Source organism: Protopterus annectens, chromosome 7.part1 (assembly GCF_019279795.1).
Source record: "Protopterus annectens isolate FY-2018-M chromosome 7.part1, PAN1.0, whole genome shotgun sequence".
Lineage (NCBI taxonomy): Eukaryota > Metazoa > Chordata > Ceratodontiformes > Protopteridae > Protopterus > Protopterus annectens.
This window is the reverse complement of record NC_056740.1, coordinates 73,094,852-73,107,042: the sequence shown is the minus strand read 5'-3', so window position 1 is coordinate 73,107,042 and position 12,191 is coordinate 73,094,852. Positions and strand designations below refer to the sequence as shown.

The window sequence follows — 12,191 nt, the reverse complement described above, 5'->3', positions numbered from 1 at the left end:
GCAGGCTGCTAACGAGACCCTTTCGGAGTCCGGTATGCCGCAAAGCTCTTCTTCGTCTAAGGATCCTGTGGTCGTCTCTACCTTGGATGGGTCCAGAGCCGCTGAGCAGGCACCGGCTTCCAAGAAAGCCCTTCGCACCACCAAATCTCAACACAAACCGACGTCTTCTTTTGCGACTACCATTCTTTCGAAAAACAACCAATTTCCTTAGGCCCAGGATTTGAACCACACCCAAGAAACCTACTACCCACTGCCAGGCGCATGCTGCCTTGCCTCAGTCTCAAATGCTTAAAATGGCAGAAGACCTTATCTTGCTGATCAGGGGAATCCAAGCTACTCCCTCAAAAAGGAAGAGATCTGTCCCCAGTGTGGTTCTCAACCAATCCATTCATTTGCCCACCTTCTTTCCTAATCAGCAGAACAAGGGGGAAAGGATTTGTCACTCTCTAGATATGCACAGACAGCTCGGATACTATCTGGACAGGACTAAAGTCTGATCATTTGCTGGTTAGCTTTGCTGCAGGGGCGAAAGGCAAAGCAATCTCCAAGCAAACCATTTCCAAATGGATAGCACACTGCATCCATTTCTGCTACAAGCAGCAAGGTAAGCTTCCCCCCAAGGGGGTCAGGACACACTCCACCAGAGCAGCCTCCACCTCTTCAGCTTTCCTCAGAGGGGTCCCCACCAGGGACATCCTGGAGGCTGCCACCTGGACATTTGTTCACACTTTTACGAGGCATTACCACCTGCCTCTCTTCTCCAAATCCAAGGCAGGGTTTGCCTCTCTAGTCTTGCAGGGCATCCTAGCCAGCCTCCAGCTTCCTTGACTGCCTCCACACATTTCCTCAGCTTTGGGAATCTACCCAGATATGAGGACTGCAACAGTGAAACATGAAGAACATAGTACAGTTGTGTACAATTACATAAATGTAAATGTTCGAGAGTATTCATTGTTGCAGTCCTGGCTTCTCTCCCTCCATCCCCCTTTTTTCTTTTTCTCTTTTTACCATTCTTCCTTGTTGTTCTCCTTTCCTTACAAGGGACATACTGGTATTTATTTTCCACTGGTGGGGTACTTCCACTAGAACCTGGCCTCCTATTTTGGGGGCTCCTGACAGGTTAGGGCAAGAAAAACTGATGTAATGGCGTCAGTTGACTTACTTTATACCACTGACTGCTTGACGTCAGGCCTCAAGTGACAGCAACCGATGCAGAAGTACCAAGTCTCTGGTATTCGGGCTGGCTGAGGGCTACCCTGGCAGGGATAACCCAAATGTGATTGCAACAGTGAATACACTCTAACATCTACATTTATGTTAAGTGCACACAACTGTAGTTTTCCCTGGTCTCCACAGAAAACACATTTTTGTTATTTTATTGTAAAGGGGAGATATTAGAACAAGGTATATTCTTGCAGACTGAAACATTTTTTTTGCTCTGATCCTGTCTCCCTCTTTCCATTTGGGCAATGCATTCAGCACAGAGGCAAGAGCTGCACAGAGTTTTTACATTAAGAGCTTTTGTGAAAGGCAGCCCATCTGGTAGCTCTGCTCTGTTGACAGGCAAGCACTTATGGTGATCTCCGATTTTCACTGGAGATTCTGCCTAGGATCCTAGTCTGGACATGTGCTTTCTGCCCCCCTTCCCCAAACACAGAGGCAGGCTTGGCTATTCATAATTCCTCTCTTACTTCTGGGCAACTGTTCTAGTGTTGAGCCACTAATCTAGTCCGTGGCCATTTTGAGTGATAGAGCATCAGTAGAATAGCACTTGTTGACTAGTTATGTGCAGCAAGTTGCTTAATTCAACCTAGCTTTTTTCAGTGTCGCTCATCGCATTCCCTTTACTGGTTCTCGGATTTTGATTTTCTAGATGTTAATGCTGTTGATTTAGAGACGTAACACACAATAATATACCCGCAGTCTTCGTGTGCTGCATTGTGCTTGTGTACTGGATTAAGTATGAACTGTGTTTCATAAGAGTTGGGAAATGCCTTATCATAATGTTTTGTAGGCTTTGTGCCATTTTGACTTTTTCAGAATACATTCATTTTGTGTTTCAAGAGAACTTTTGCATGACTTTGTTGCTTTAAAAGGGTGATGTGATATAACAGCCATATATACTACCAAATCATTCTGAAACAGATTTCTCCAGTTATGCTTAATGTTGCAAGAAGAGACCAATCTGACATCCAAACAGGCATTAGTTTCAAGAAAGAAATGAATTGTGTATAGAAACTTAGTCATATAAATTTGTACATGTTGAAGGTTATAATTACGAAGGATGTTGCAGAGTAGTAGCAAGAAATGTCTGTTTTTTCTAACATTATATCGTTAACCCACCTATCTACTTTTTATTCATAACAAGTATGCATCTCTCCAAGTGTTGCTCCTCCATTTTCAGTCACTTCCCTTACAGACGTAAAAAGGTTGCTTCATTCATTCATTCATTTTTTTTGTTCCTAATTTCAAGCTTGTGTATGCAAACTATGTTTCAAGAAAATGCTCATAAAAAGTGCATTTAGAACATGTTGAGAATGCCTGGCTACTCTTGTAGTAGATGTAAAGGCAGTAAAAGGCTTTGTGGTGTATAGTGCATGCAGTACTGTATGCATTGTGAAGGTCTGTAGCTTTGCTTTCTACTCCTTTTTTGTGCTTAAATTTGTACCTATCTGTCTTACTTTAAACAGAGTATGGATTGCGTTTGGCTAGCCACATTTTTGTGAAGGAGATATCCCCAGAAAGTCTTGCAGCAAGAGATGGAAATGTTCAGGAAGGTGATGTTGTTCTGAAGGTGAGTTTTTTAAATAGAAAAGACTCAGGCATTCATTTGACTGCTGTTCCTGCAGCAGGAGTCATGTAAGCATGTTGTATAGTGAGTCTTGAGTTGACAATTAGTAGTGCTACTTTGGCACAATGTTTAGTTTTGTAAAGAGAGAACCAGATGGTATTGTCGTCGTGAATGAGACTTAGTTGATTTAGACTGGAGATCTGGTAGCTCAGCTCACTAGCATTGCATAAGTGGAGAGTGCCCTGTGTGGTATGAGTGGTAGATCTAAAAGAAGCATTCTCTTTAAACTGTCAGACTTCAGCACCTATGTGTCTTCACTGGGGATATCTCTGAGTAGATCTGCAGGTAGAATATTTTGCTAATATGTAATGCTCCAGCAGTATCATTTTTAATAATAAGCACTTTCTATTATGCCTCCCCTCTTTCTCCTGGTTTAACTATGGAACAACCTACTGGTTCCTAGATTCATAAATAAGTACTAGGCTAGCTGCTCTTGTATGCCATTTTAAGCCTAGCTAATTTCCCTCATAGATGGGAATCAAACCTTCTATCTTGTGTCGATAATGTAAACACCTTAACCATTTTGCTAGCCTCCCCCTCCACCTGGATATTCCTTCCTTAAGCTGCAAAAAAGAATAAAATTGTCAAACAGCTTTTCCTATGACAGTAGGCTGGTACAGTGCCTCAGCTGCAGGTGGATGATTCTGCTGTGGCCAAAACTGGGTTCATCAGACCACTTTTTTTTTTTGCTTTGGTCTCAGTGGTATATTCCCTACAGCCATCATGGACCAGGGATTAGAGGCATCCTGTGCTGTTGGAGTGACCTTGGGTGCCCAAGGGAGTGACACTGTCTTGTTGTTCCTGGAAGAATCCCCTCTGCCTAGCCAGAAAGCTGTGCCCATCCCTGGGGGGAGGGTTTGCTGGCAAAAGGTGGGTCTTTCTGCAGGAATTCCTGTCGAAAAGAATAAAAACTTAGACATATGTTTTTTCTGTCTCAGTTACTCTGGACAGGCGTAATTAATTGTGTTAAGTTCAGGGTTTCGTACATGCTCTTGACCCTTCCTGGTAAAAGAAAAAGGGATTCTTTGTTTTCTGAAAAGATTCAAGAGTTTGAACCTCATAATAATTGTGAAGGCACAGATTGTGTTGTCTCCACAGATTTCGGATTCAGATTCTAAGGATTGTGTGGCTTCAACTGCAAGTAGGATTCTCTTTCTTTGAAACTATTTTTCTAAGGTGGGTCATCTATGGATCCTGGTAATAACAGACCCATAAGTCTGAGAAGTCTCCTATGCAAAACCTTTAAGAGAATTATCATGGAGATGATGAGCAGTGATGTAGGAAAGCTTTAGATACTGGATCCACTCCACTTTGGTTTTGTCAAGGGCAGGTCATGTGTACTCACCCTAGTGGACTTCTTCTGGAAGGCCACCAAGGTAATGGGACAATGCCTTCCTTGAACTGGCCAAAGCATTCAGCACCATACTTCACTCAGGCATTGTAGACAAACTCATGAAATCTGGCATAAACCCCAATGTCACTTGTTGTATAGCAGGCTGACTAAAAGGACCCAGCAATTAGGATAGTGGAGTGATACTACCTCTACAAAGAGGCCAGTCAGTAGCTGAGTTCCTTAAGGCTCAGTGCTAGGGCTTCTTCTTTTAACCATCTGCTTCTTTGAAGTCAAGATTAACATCCGGGGACTCTGATCGATTTTGCAGATGATTGCAAAGTATGAACATTCAAAGACTCTCCCAAAGAAAAAAATACCCTTCATGAATGCCTGATACAGATCAGTAATTGGTGCTAGAACCATGGTCTAAAACTCCATGCCAAGAAGCGCATAATAGTATCCTTTGGGAAGATGGCTTCCCCTGGAAACTACTGCATTAATAGTACATCTTTAAGAGTAGACTCCAGTGGTTAGGGATTTGGGAATTCATATAGACAATAACCTGGCCTTTGACTTTCGTATCTATGATAGTAAAGAAGTCTTTCTGTGTTGCACAGCTTATAACCAAGAGTATGCCATCTAGCTTCAAGGATGCTGCTGTTCTGTGTGTTCTGCCCTCATCAGATCAAGCAGAGTACAAGCCCCCCCTCAGTGTGGACTTGGCCAGGCATATGCAACAGCTGGAACATCCCCATTGGTTATTCACAAAAAAAAAAAATGCAGGGTGTAAACATGTCCTGTGTGTACCACCTTAAATTTCTGTCCCCTATATTTGTTCTCCTACAGACTGCTAGGAGGTGATCTATGGCTGGCCTGCAGAGCTTCTCCTGATGCTGCTCTGATGCACATTAGCAAAGTAAATAACATCAGAATTAGCCGAATCGGGACCTAAACCATGTCTGCAATATAAATGAGACACGTTCCCTTCAGTGGAATAAGCTTCCCATCCATGTGAAGCAGAGTTCTTCCCTAACCCAATCCAAATATCAGTTGGACCACTAGACAGGGAATTGGAGATTTATTTTATTTATTTATTTATTTTATTTTACATTTGTTGACCGGGCTAGTCTAGCTGGAGACCTGTCCATTTTCAGTAGAGGCCCGGGGAGAAAAGCGCCACGAAATTGTACAGAGTTTATACAAAGTTAAAAAAAAAAAAAATAGAAGATCTGAAGTAGGAGATTCATTTGTCTGCAACCTGTGGGTTATGGATCCGATATCGGATCCGAACCGGCATGGTTATCCAGCTATGGATCCGAGCTCTTAGCTCCTCCCCTCACCCATAATGCCCTGCTTCTCCCTACATGACCCCAGATCTAGTTTGCCGCGCTGGTAACCAGATTGGATCGTCTGAGCTCTTCAGCTAAGTCTTTATAAATCCTTCATAAAGCATTTTATTACATTTTTGCAGTTAGTTTTGTGTGATTGTATTAGGTTCCCCTTAGTGTTTTGATAGTTTTGGTTTAAAATTCTTATTTTAAAAACTTTATTTTAATTCCCTCCCCTCGCTGGTTCGGAGTTTTGTTTGTGTGTGCTGTTTGGGGCCTGTGTGTGTGCTAGTTAGCACTAATTGTTTGTTTTTTTCTTAAAAAAAAAAAAAAAAGACTTTAGTTATGTCTGAAATGGCCCCTAAGGCAATTTTTTCGAAGTGCTCCGAGTGTGGCCATAAGCTTTCCCCTGCTGATGGCCACACTCAGTGCGTTCGATGCCTTGGGGTTGAACACCTCACTTCTGGATGTTCCATTTGTGCAGGGTGTTCCATTTGTGCAGGGTTCAACCCCAGGGCATTGAAGGAGCGGAGGTCGAAGCTGGTCCTGGCGGGACTTCTGCCCCCGGACTCTGCTTCGGCTCCCGCTCCTGCGGTGGGTACTGTTTCTACGGTCCCCTCCTCGCCTGCTCCACCTCTTCCACCTGGGACTCAACCTCCCGCTGCTGGGTTGGAGGAGAGGGAGGCAAGAAAAAAGGACCGGAGGGAGAAGCACCACAAGCGGCGGCCCGTTTTGGCCCCGCAAGCTAAGCAGGCTTCTCCTCCGGCCTCCTTGGCTGCTGGTTCTCCCCCTCCTCGGCTCCGGTCTGTTTTTCACCAGGGCCTAAGGAGGAGGAGACCCGATCTCTGTCGAGGCTATCGAGGAGGCACTCAAGGCCTACCTCGGTAGCCTCTTCGAGATCTACGTATAGCCTTTCCGACGCCGATCTGGACCGGATGATGAGAAGGTTCATCCAGGCCCAGATGCATATGGGAGTGCTCCTGCCTCCCCCCCCCCCCCCCTATGGGGGGGAGCTCGACCCCATTTTTCAAGCCTATAGCTCCTTCTCCGACCCGCTACCCGGGTTCGGAGCGTTCGGAGCTGGGCAGCTTCGGAGCCGGGGGTGGGTCGGCTCCGATAGTACTAGGTACTTTGGATCCGACCCTGCCCTCGAGTGTTTCGGATCCGACCTCTCGGAGCCTAGCTCCGAGCTTCGGATCCGGGGGACTCAGTGTGCCTTCGGCGCCGTCTGTGTCAGAGCGCACTGGCCCCTCGGATCCGAGTGTCTCGGGGCCGGCTCCGAGCCACTCTTCGGATCTGAGGGGGAGCCGACTTTCGGATCCTTTGGTCGAGGCTGGCTCCCCTTCTGCTTTTGATGTAGTGGAGAGGGCCCTGTTGAGGGCTTCCGGACCCCCGGCACTTGCTTCGGCTCCTTCCCGCGCTCCGTCTGCACTGGGTCAGGCTTCCACCATCCGGCCACTGGGACAGCCCGCTCCAATGCCCCAAGCTGTTCCATTGGAACAAGACACTGCTTGCGAGGGCCCCTCGGACAGCCCCCCCGAGGAAGCACCTCGCAAGCATACGTGTAAAAGGAGGCACATAGACTCCCCCAAGTCTTTAACAGAAGACACTGATTTGGAGGAAGGGGAAGGCTCCCCAAGATCACCCCCCCCCCCCGAGGATGTCTCCTTTGGAGACATCATGGAAATGCTTCGCATAAGGGGAGGGTGGTCTGCCCCCAAGTCTTCCTCGGACGAGTCTGTGTTCTTGGAGGCAATCGAAGTGGGCCCGTCTACCTCTTGGGTGTCCCCTCCTGCCGACCCCCTGGTGGACCTTATTACCACCAGGGCGTGGAAGGAACCGGACACCGTGGAGCCAATCCCCAAAAGGCCAGACCGTATCCTTAGCCCCCCCTGCAGACCGTGCCCACTGGAGTAAGGGGCCTCCGGTAGATGCCATGTTGACGGCAGCAGCTACCAAGAGGGAACTCGCACAGGAGAGTCCCTCAGTCCATCCTCCGAGCAAGGAGTCTCGGATGATGGACCGCTTGGGGAAGCGAATGTTTAGTTCAGCGACCTTCCCAGTGAGGGCGCTCAACTACCTGGCACGTTATCAGGATGCAGCGCGATCTTATTAAAGAATACGCTGCATCCCCCCCTGAGTCCATGTCGGAGGAGGACAAACTTTTGCACTCCACCCGTATGGCCACTCTTTGGTCCGTGACGAATACCTCTATGCAGTTGTTGTCCCATGCTACTGAGGGAGCTGCTAGAGCTGCAGGAGTAGGCATAGTCACGAGACGCCAGGCCTGGCTCCGCCATTGCGATTTCACGGAGCCCTTCAAGGCGTCCTTCGCGAATGCCCCTTTGATGGTTCCACCCTTTTTGGCAAGACGGTTCGCGATACCTTGACCCAGAGTGAAAAGGACGGGTAGACGCTGTCTGCCGTTGGAATCCGCTTCTCTGTGCCCCAGAGGCCCTACTCTAGGAACCAAAAGGGCCAGAAGAAGATGTGGTTCCGGAAGTCGCAGCAATCCCAACCCGCTCCGGACAACCAGTCCTTCCGTGGCAGAGGAGGACAGGGAGGACGCCGTCCCAGGGGCAGAGGGGCTCCCAGGAACTTTGGGTCCAGAGAACCTTTCTCTGAACGGCCCGCGCAGCAGCCCTGAAGGGTTGCCCGACTGCTCCACTCTGGAGGCAGTCTGGGGACGTTTTTCGGAGAACCAACGGCATGGGAATCCATAACATCAGACTGCTGGGTCCTCCGCATTATATCCAGAGGATACAAGATCCCCTTTCATCACATTCCAAAATTAAAATCCCTTCCCAACGTCCCACCCGGTCAGTGGGAGACCGCTTCGGCAGAAATTGGCCATCTGCTGGGGAAAAGAGCCATCCAGCCCGTCCCCCCCAGATCGGATCAGGGTTCTACTCCAGGTTCTTTTTAGTGCCAAAAAAGACGGGGGACCTAAGACCAATTTTAGACCTGTCCCTGTTAAACCTGGCAGTTCCCAAGGAGAAGTTCCGGATGGTCACCTTGCAATCCATCCTCCCCCTTCTGGGAGAGAATCACTGGATGTGCTCTATAGGACCTCAAGGATGCGTACTACCACATACTCATGGACAGACGTTCCAGGAGGTTTCTTCGCTTCCGGCTGGGAGCCAGTCACTACCAATTCAGGGCCCTTCTCTTTGGTCTCACCACAGCCCCCAGGGTGTTCACCAAAGTATTAGCGGTGGTTGCGGCCCACCTGAGGCTTCAGGGGGTGCAGGTCTTCCCGTACCTGGACGACTGGCTTCTTACCGCCCCAACAAGGCATCTACTATCATTGGCGCGAGACTCCTTTCTTCATCTAGCTCCCCGCCTGGGCATCACGATAAATGTAGCAAAATCCAACCTGGCCCCTACTCAGTTGATAGATTTTATAGGTGCCAGGTTAGACACGAGGGAGTTAAGGGCCTTCCTCACAACCGACAGAGTTCAGAATCTACAACTCCAGGTGCGGGCCATCCTCCACTCCAGCTCAGTTCCGGCGGAATTGGTCCTGAGGGCTCTAGGGTCCATGGCATCAGCTATATCTCTTCTTCCATTCGCCAGGTTCAACATGCGGGTCCTTCAGTGGACACTTCAAGTTCAGTGGTCTTATCTTGCTCTCCCTCTGCATCATCCCATTGCGATCAGCAAGGCTTGCAAGCGGTCCCTCTTGTGGTGGCTCCTCTCACAGGATCTCCACGGAGGCCGCCCCTTTTGTGCTTCTCCCCCTCTCGCCACGGTGACCATGGACGCCTCCCGCCTCGGGTGGGGGGGGCATTTTGCAGGCCAGATGGTCCAAGGCACGTGGAACGACTCAAGAGACCTCCCTGCATATCAATGTTCTAGAGATGAGAGCAGTGCTCTTGGCGTTGCGAGCACTTCAGGCCTTTCTTCCCCTGGGAACAATTGCGATTCAGTCAGACAGCATGTCTGTTGTTTGGTACATCAACAAACAGGGGGGAACCAGGTCTTATCCTTTATGTTGAGAAGCCATGAGAGTGTGGGAATGGGTGATCTCCACCAACCGCTTTCTCATTGCAATGCACATTCCGGGTCGGTCCAACATCCTTGCGGACAAGCTCAGTCGCACCATTCTCTCCCCGTACGAGTGGTCTCTCAATGTTCAAGTAGCGAAACGTATCTTTGCATGGTGGGGAACTCCTTGTTGCGATCTCTTTGCGTCTCCCTTAAACACCAAGTGCGACAGTTTTTTCGCTCTAATCCCTCCTCCAGGGGATTCCCCGAGAGACGCTCTGGTGCATGCTTGGCCTCCCGGTCTTCTTTACGCTTACCCCCCGTTGCCTCTGATGCTCCAAGTTCTTCAGAAAGCCTCTCGGTTGGGGTGCAAAATGATCCTCATTGCCCCATTCTGGCCTCGACAGATCTGGTTCCCTTACCTAAGGTCTCACTCAGTGAATCCACCTTGGATTCTAGATCCCTTTCCGGATCTGATATCGCACCCATCGAACCTACCAACTCCGAATCTGGACAACCTGAAGCTGACTGCTTGGCTGCTCCAGTTCCACTCCTAATTAGGACTCCCGGTATCTCGTCCCCCGTTAAGGCCATCCTGGTAGCGGCTCATAAACCATCTACCAGGAAAGTTTACCGCAGTAAATGGAAACGATTCTCCATTTGGGCGGAGCGGCAAGGTCTAGATCCCTTCATGGTTCCCCTTTCCCTGGTGCTAGACTTCCTAACCACTCTTTTTAATGATGGTGCCAGTAGTTCCACGGTCAAAGTGCAGCTTGCGGCCATTTCTAACTATCATGTTGGTCATGACTCTGGACCACTTATGTCTGCCAAATTGTGTAAAGTCTTCCTGAAAGGCACCTTTCTCCTTAGACCCCCTGTTAAGCAAGTGGTTCCTCCATGGGATCTTTCTTTGGTTCTTCAGGCCTTGACCGCTCCCCCCTTCGAGCCTGCGGCCACAGTAGATCTTAAATTTCTATCCTTCAAGACTGCTTTTTTAGTAGCCATTACTTCGGCCAAAAGAGTTTCGGAGCTTCAAGCCTTATCCATAAAGCCTCCTTACTTGGTCTTCCATCCAGACCGCGTATACCTCAGGACCAATCCCTCCTTCTTCCTAAGGTAGCTTCAGAAGCAAACATTAATCAGTCAATTAACCTCCCTGTTTTCTTTCCTAAATATCAGAACAAGGGTGAATATAAGCTGCATTCCTTGGATGTTCACAGGCAGCTTCGTTTTTATCTTAACAGGACAGCTGGTCATAGGCAATCCGACCAGTTGTTCATTTCCTTTGCCAAATTCAGTCTGGGTAAGCCAATTTCCAAAGTCTCCTTGTCACGCTGGATCTCGAAGTGTATTCTTCTAGCTTATCAAGCCTCTGGGAGGCCCGCACCGGAGAGAGTCCACGCCCATTTGACCCGGTCAGTTTCTACCTCAGCAGCCTATAAGGCTAGGATTCCTCTGGATGACATTTGTTCAGCAGCCACTTGGGCTTCATCTCATACCTTTATTTCTCATTACAAGCTGGATATCACATCTAGGGGTAGAGCATCCTTTGGCTCCGCGGTGCTCTGGAATATCCTTCCATGACGGCCGCCCAATATTCAGGTAGCTGGGGACTCTGTCCCACAGGTTGCAGACAAATGAATCTCCTACTTCAGATTTAGAAGTTATGTACTTACCATAACGTTCCATCTGAGTAGGTGGATTCATTTGTCTGCAACCATCCCGCCCTCCTATCCCCCCTGGCCTTGTCAGTTTCCTGCATATTATGTGTTACCCCTTTCGGGATATTTTGATTCAGGGCAAACTCGATCTGAGGTCATGTAGGGAGAGCAGGGCATTATGGGTGAGGGGAGGAGCTAAGAGCTCGGATCCATAGCTGGATAACCATGCCGGTTCGGATCCGATATCGGATCCATAACCCACAGGTTGCAGACAAATGAATCCACCTAATCAGATGGAACGTTATGATAAGTACATAACTTCTAATTATACGGATATTGAAATAACAGAGTTATCCAAAAAATGTGTTTTTTTTTTTACAAATAGTACAAATTAGAATTGCCATGGTCATTTTGTAAGGTACAGAGATACGTTATACATATATACATATATGTTTAATGCAATAATATAGTTTATTAATACATAAAAGGAAGTTACTATAGGATGGGGTGAGATAAGTGAATAGGAGAAGATTTAGTCAGGGTTAGTACAGGTGCATAGCCAGTGATTATTGAAATATAGTTTTAGATTCCTTTTAAAAAGTGAGAGAGAAGTCTGAGATGTGATTTCAGAGGAGAGTTTATTCCATAGTTTTCTTAGAGTTAGAGAACAAGGAGTCACCTGCTGAGTTGTTGGGTTTAGTAGTATTAATCAGCAGTTTGTTTGAGGAGCGTAGATTTTTGAGATTATTATAAGGTGTAATGAGGCTAGAGATAATTGGAGTATTGCTAGATTGATACAGGGTCTTATGGGCTATTGTAAGCTGGTGAAATTGAAGCTGGTTAAGAAATTCAAGCCAGTTTAATTGTTTAAGATTTAGACAGTGATGGGTTCTGAAAGGAGAGCCTGTAGCAAATCTAGCAATATTATTATAGGAAGTTGTTAGTTTCTTGAGGTTGTTTTTAGAGAGATTGGTATAAATGGGAGAGGCATAAAGCAGAGTGGTTATTAGGTGAGTTCTGGCTATAGTGGA

The 12,191-nt window shown here is 47.6% G+C and overlaps 1 protein-coding gene across 7 annotated transcripts in view; it reads left to right on the top strand.

The window, feature by feature from the left end:
• The window catches only part of TJP1 (tight junction protein 1), a 2,268,071-nt gene that overhangs the window by 319,390 nt on the left and 1,936,490 nt on the right, over positions 1-12,191 (top strand). For all 7 annotated transcript variants that reach the window (XM_044078564.1, XM_044078565.1, XM_044078562.1 and 4 more), the window contains exon 5: positions 2,691-2,794. In XM_044078564.1, the coding sequence (XP_043934499.1) occupies positions 2,691-2,794 (104 nt within the window). The remainder of the gene's footprint in view (positions 1-2,690; positions 2,795-12,191) is intronic.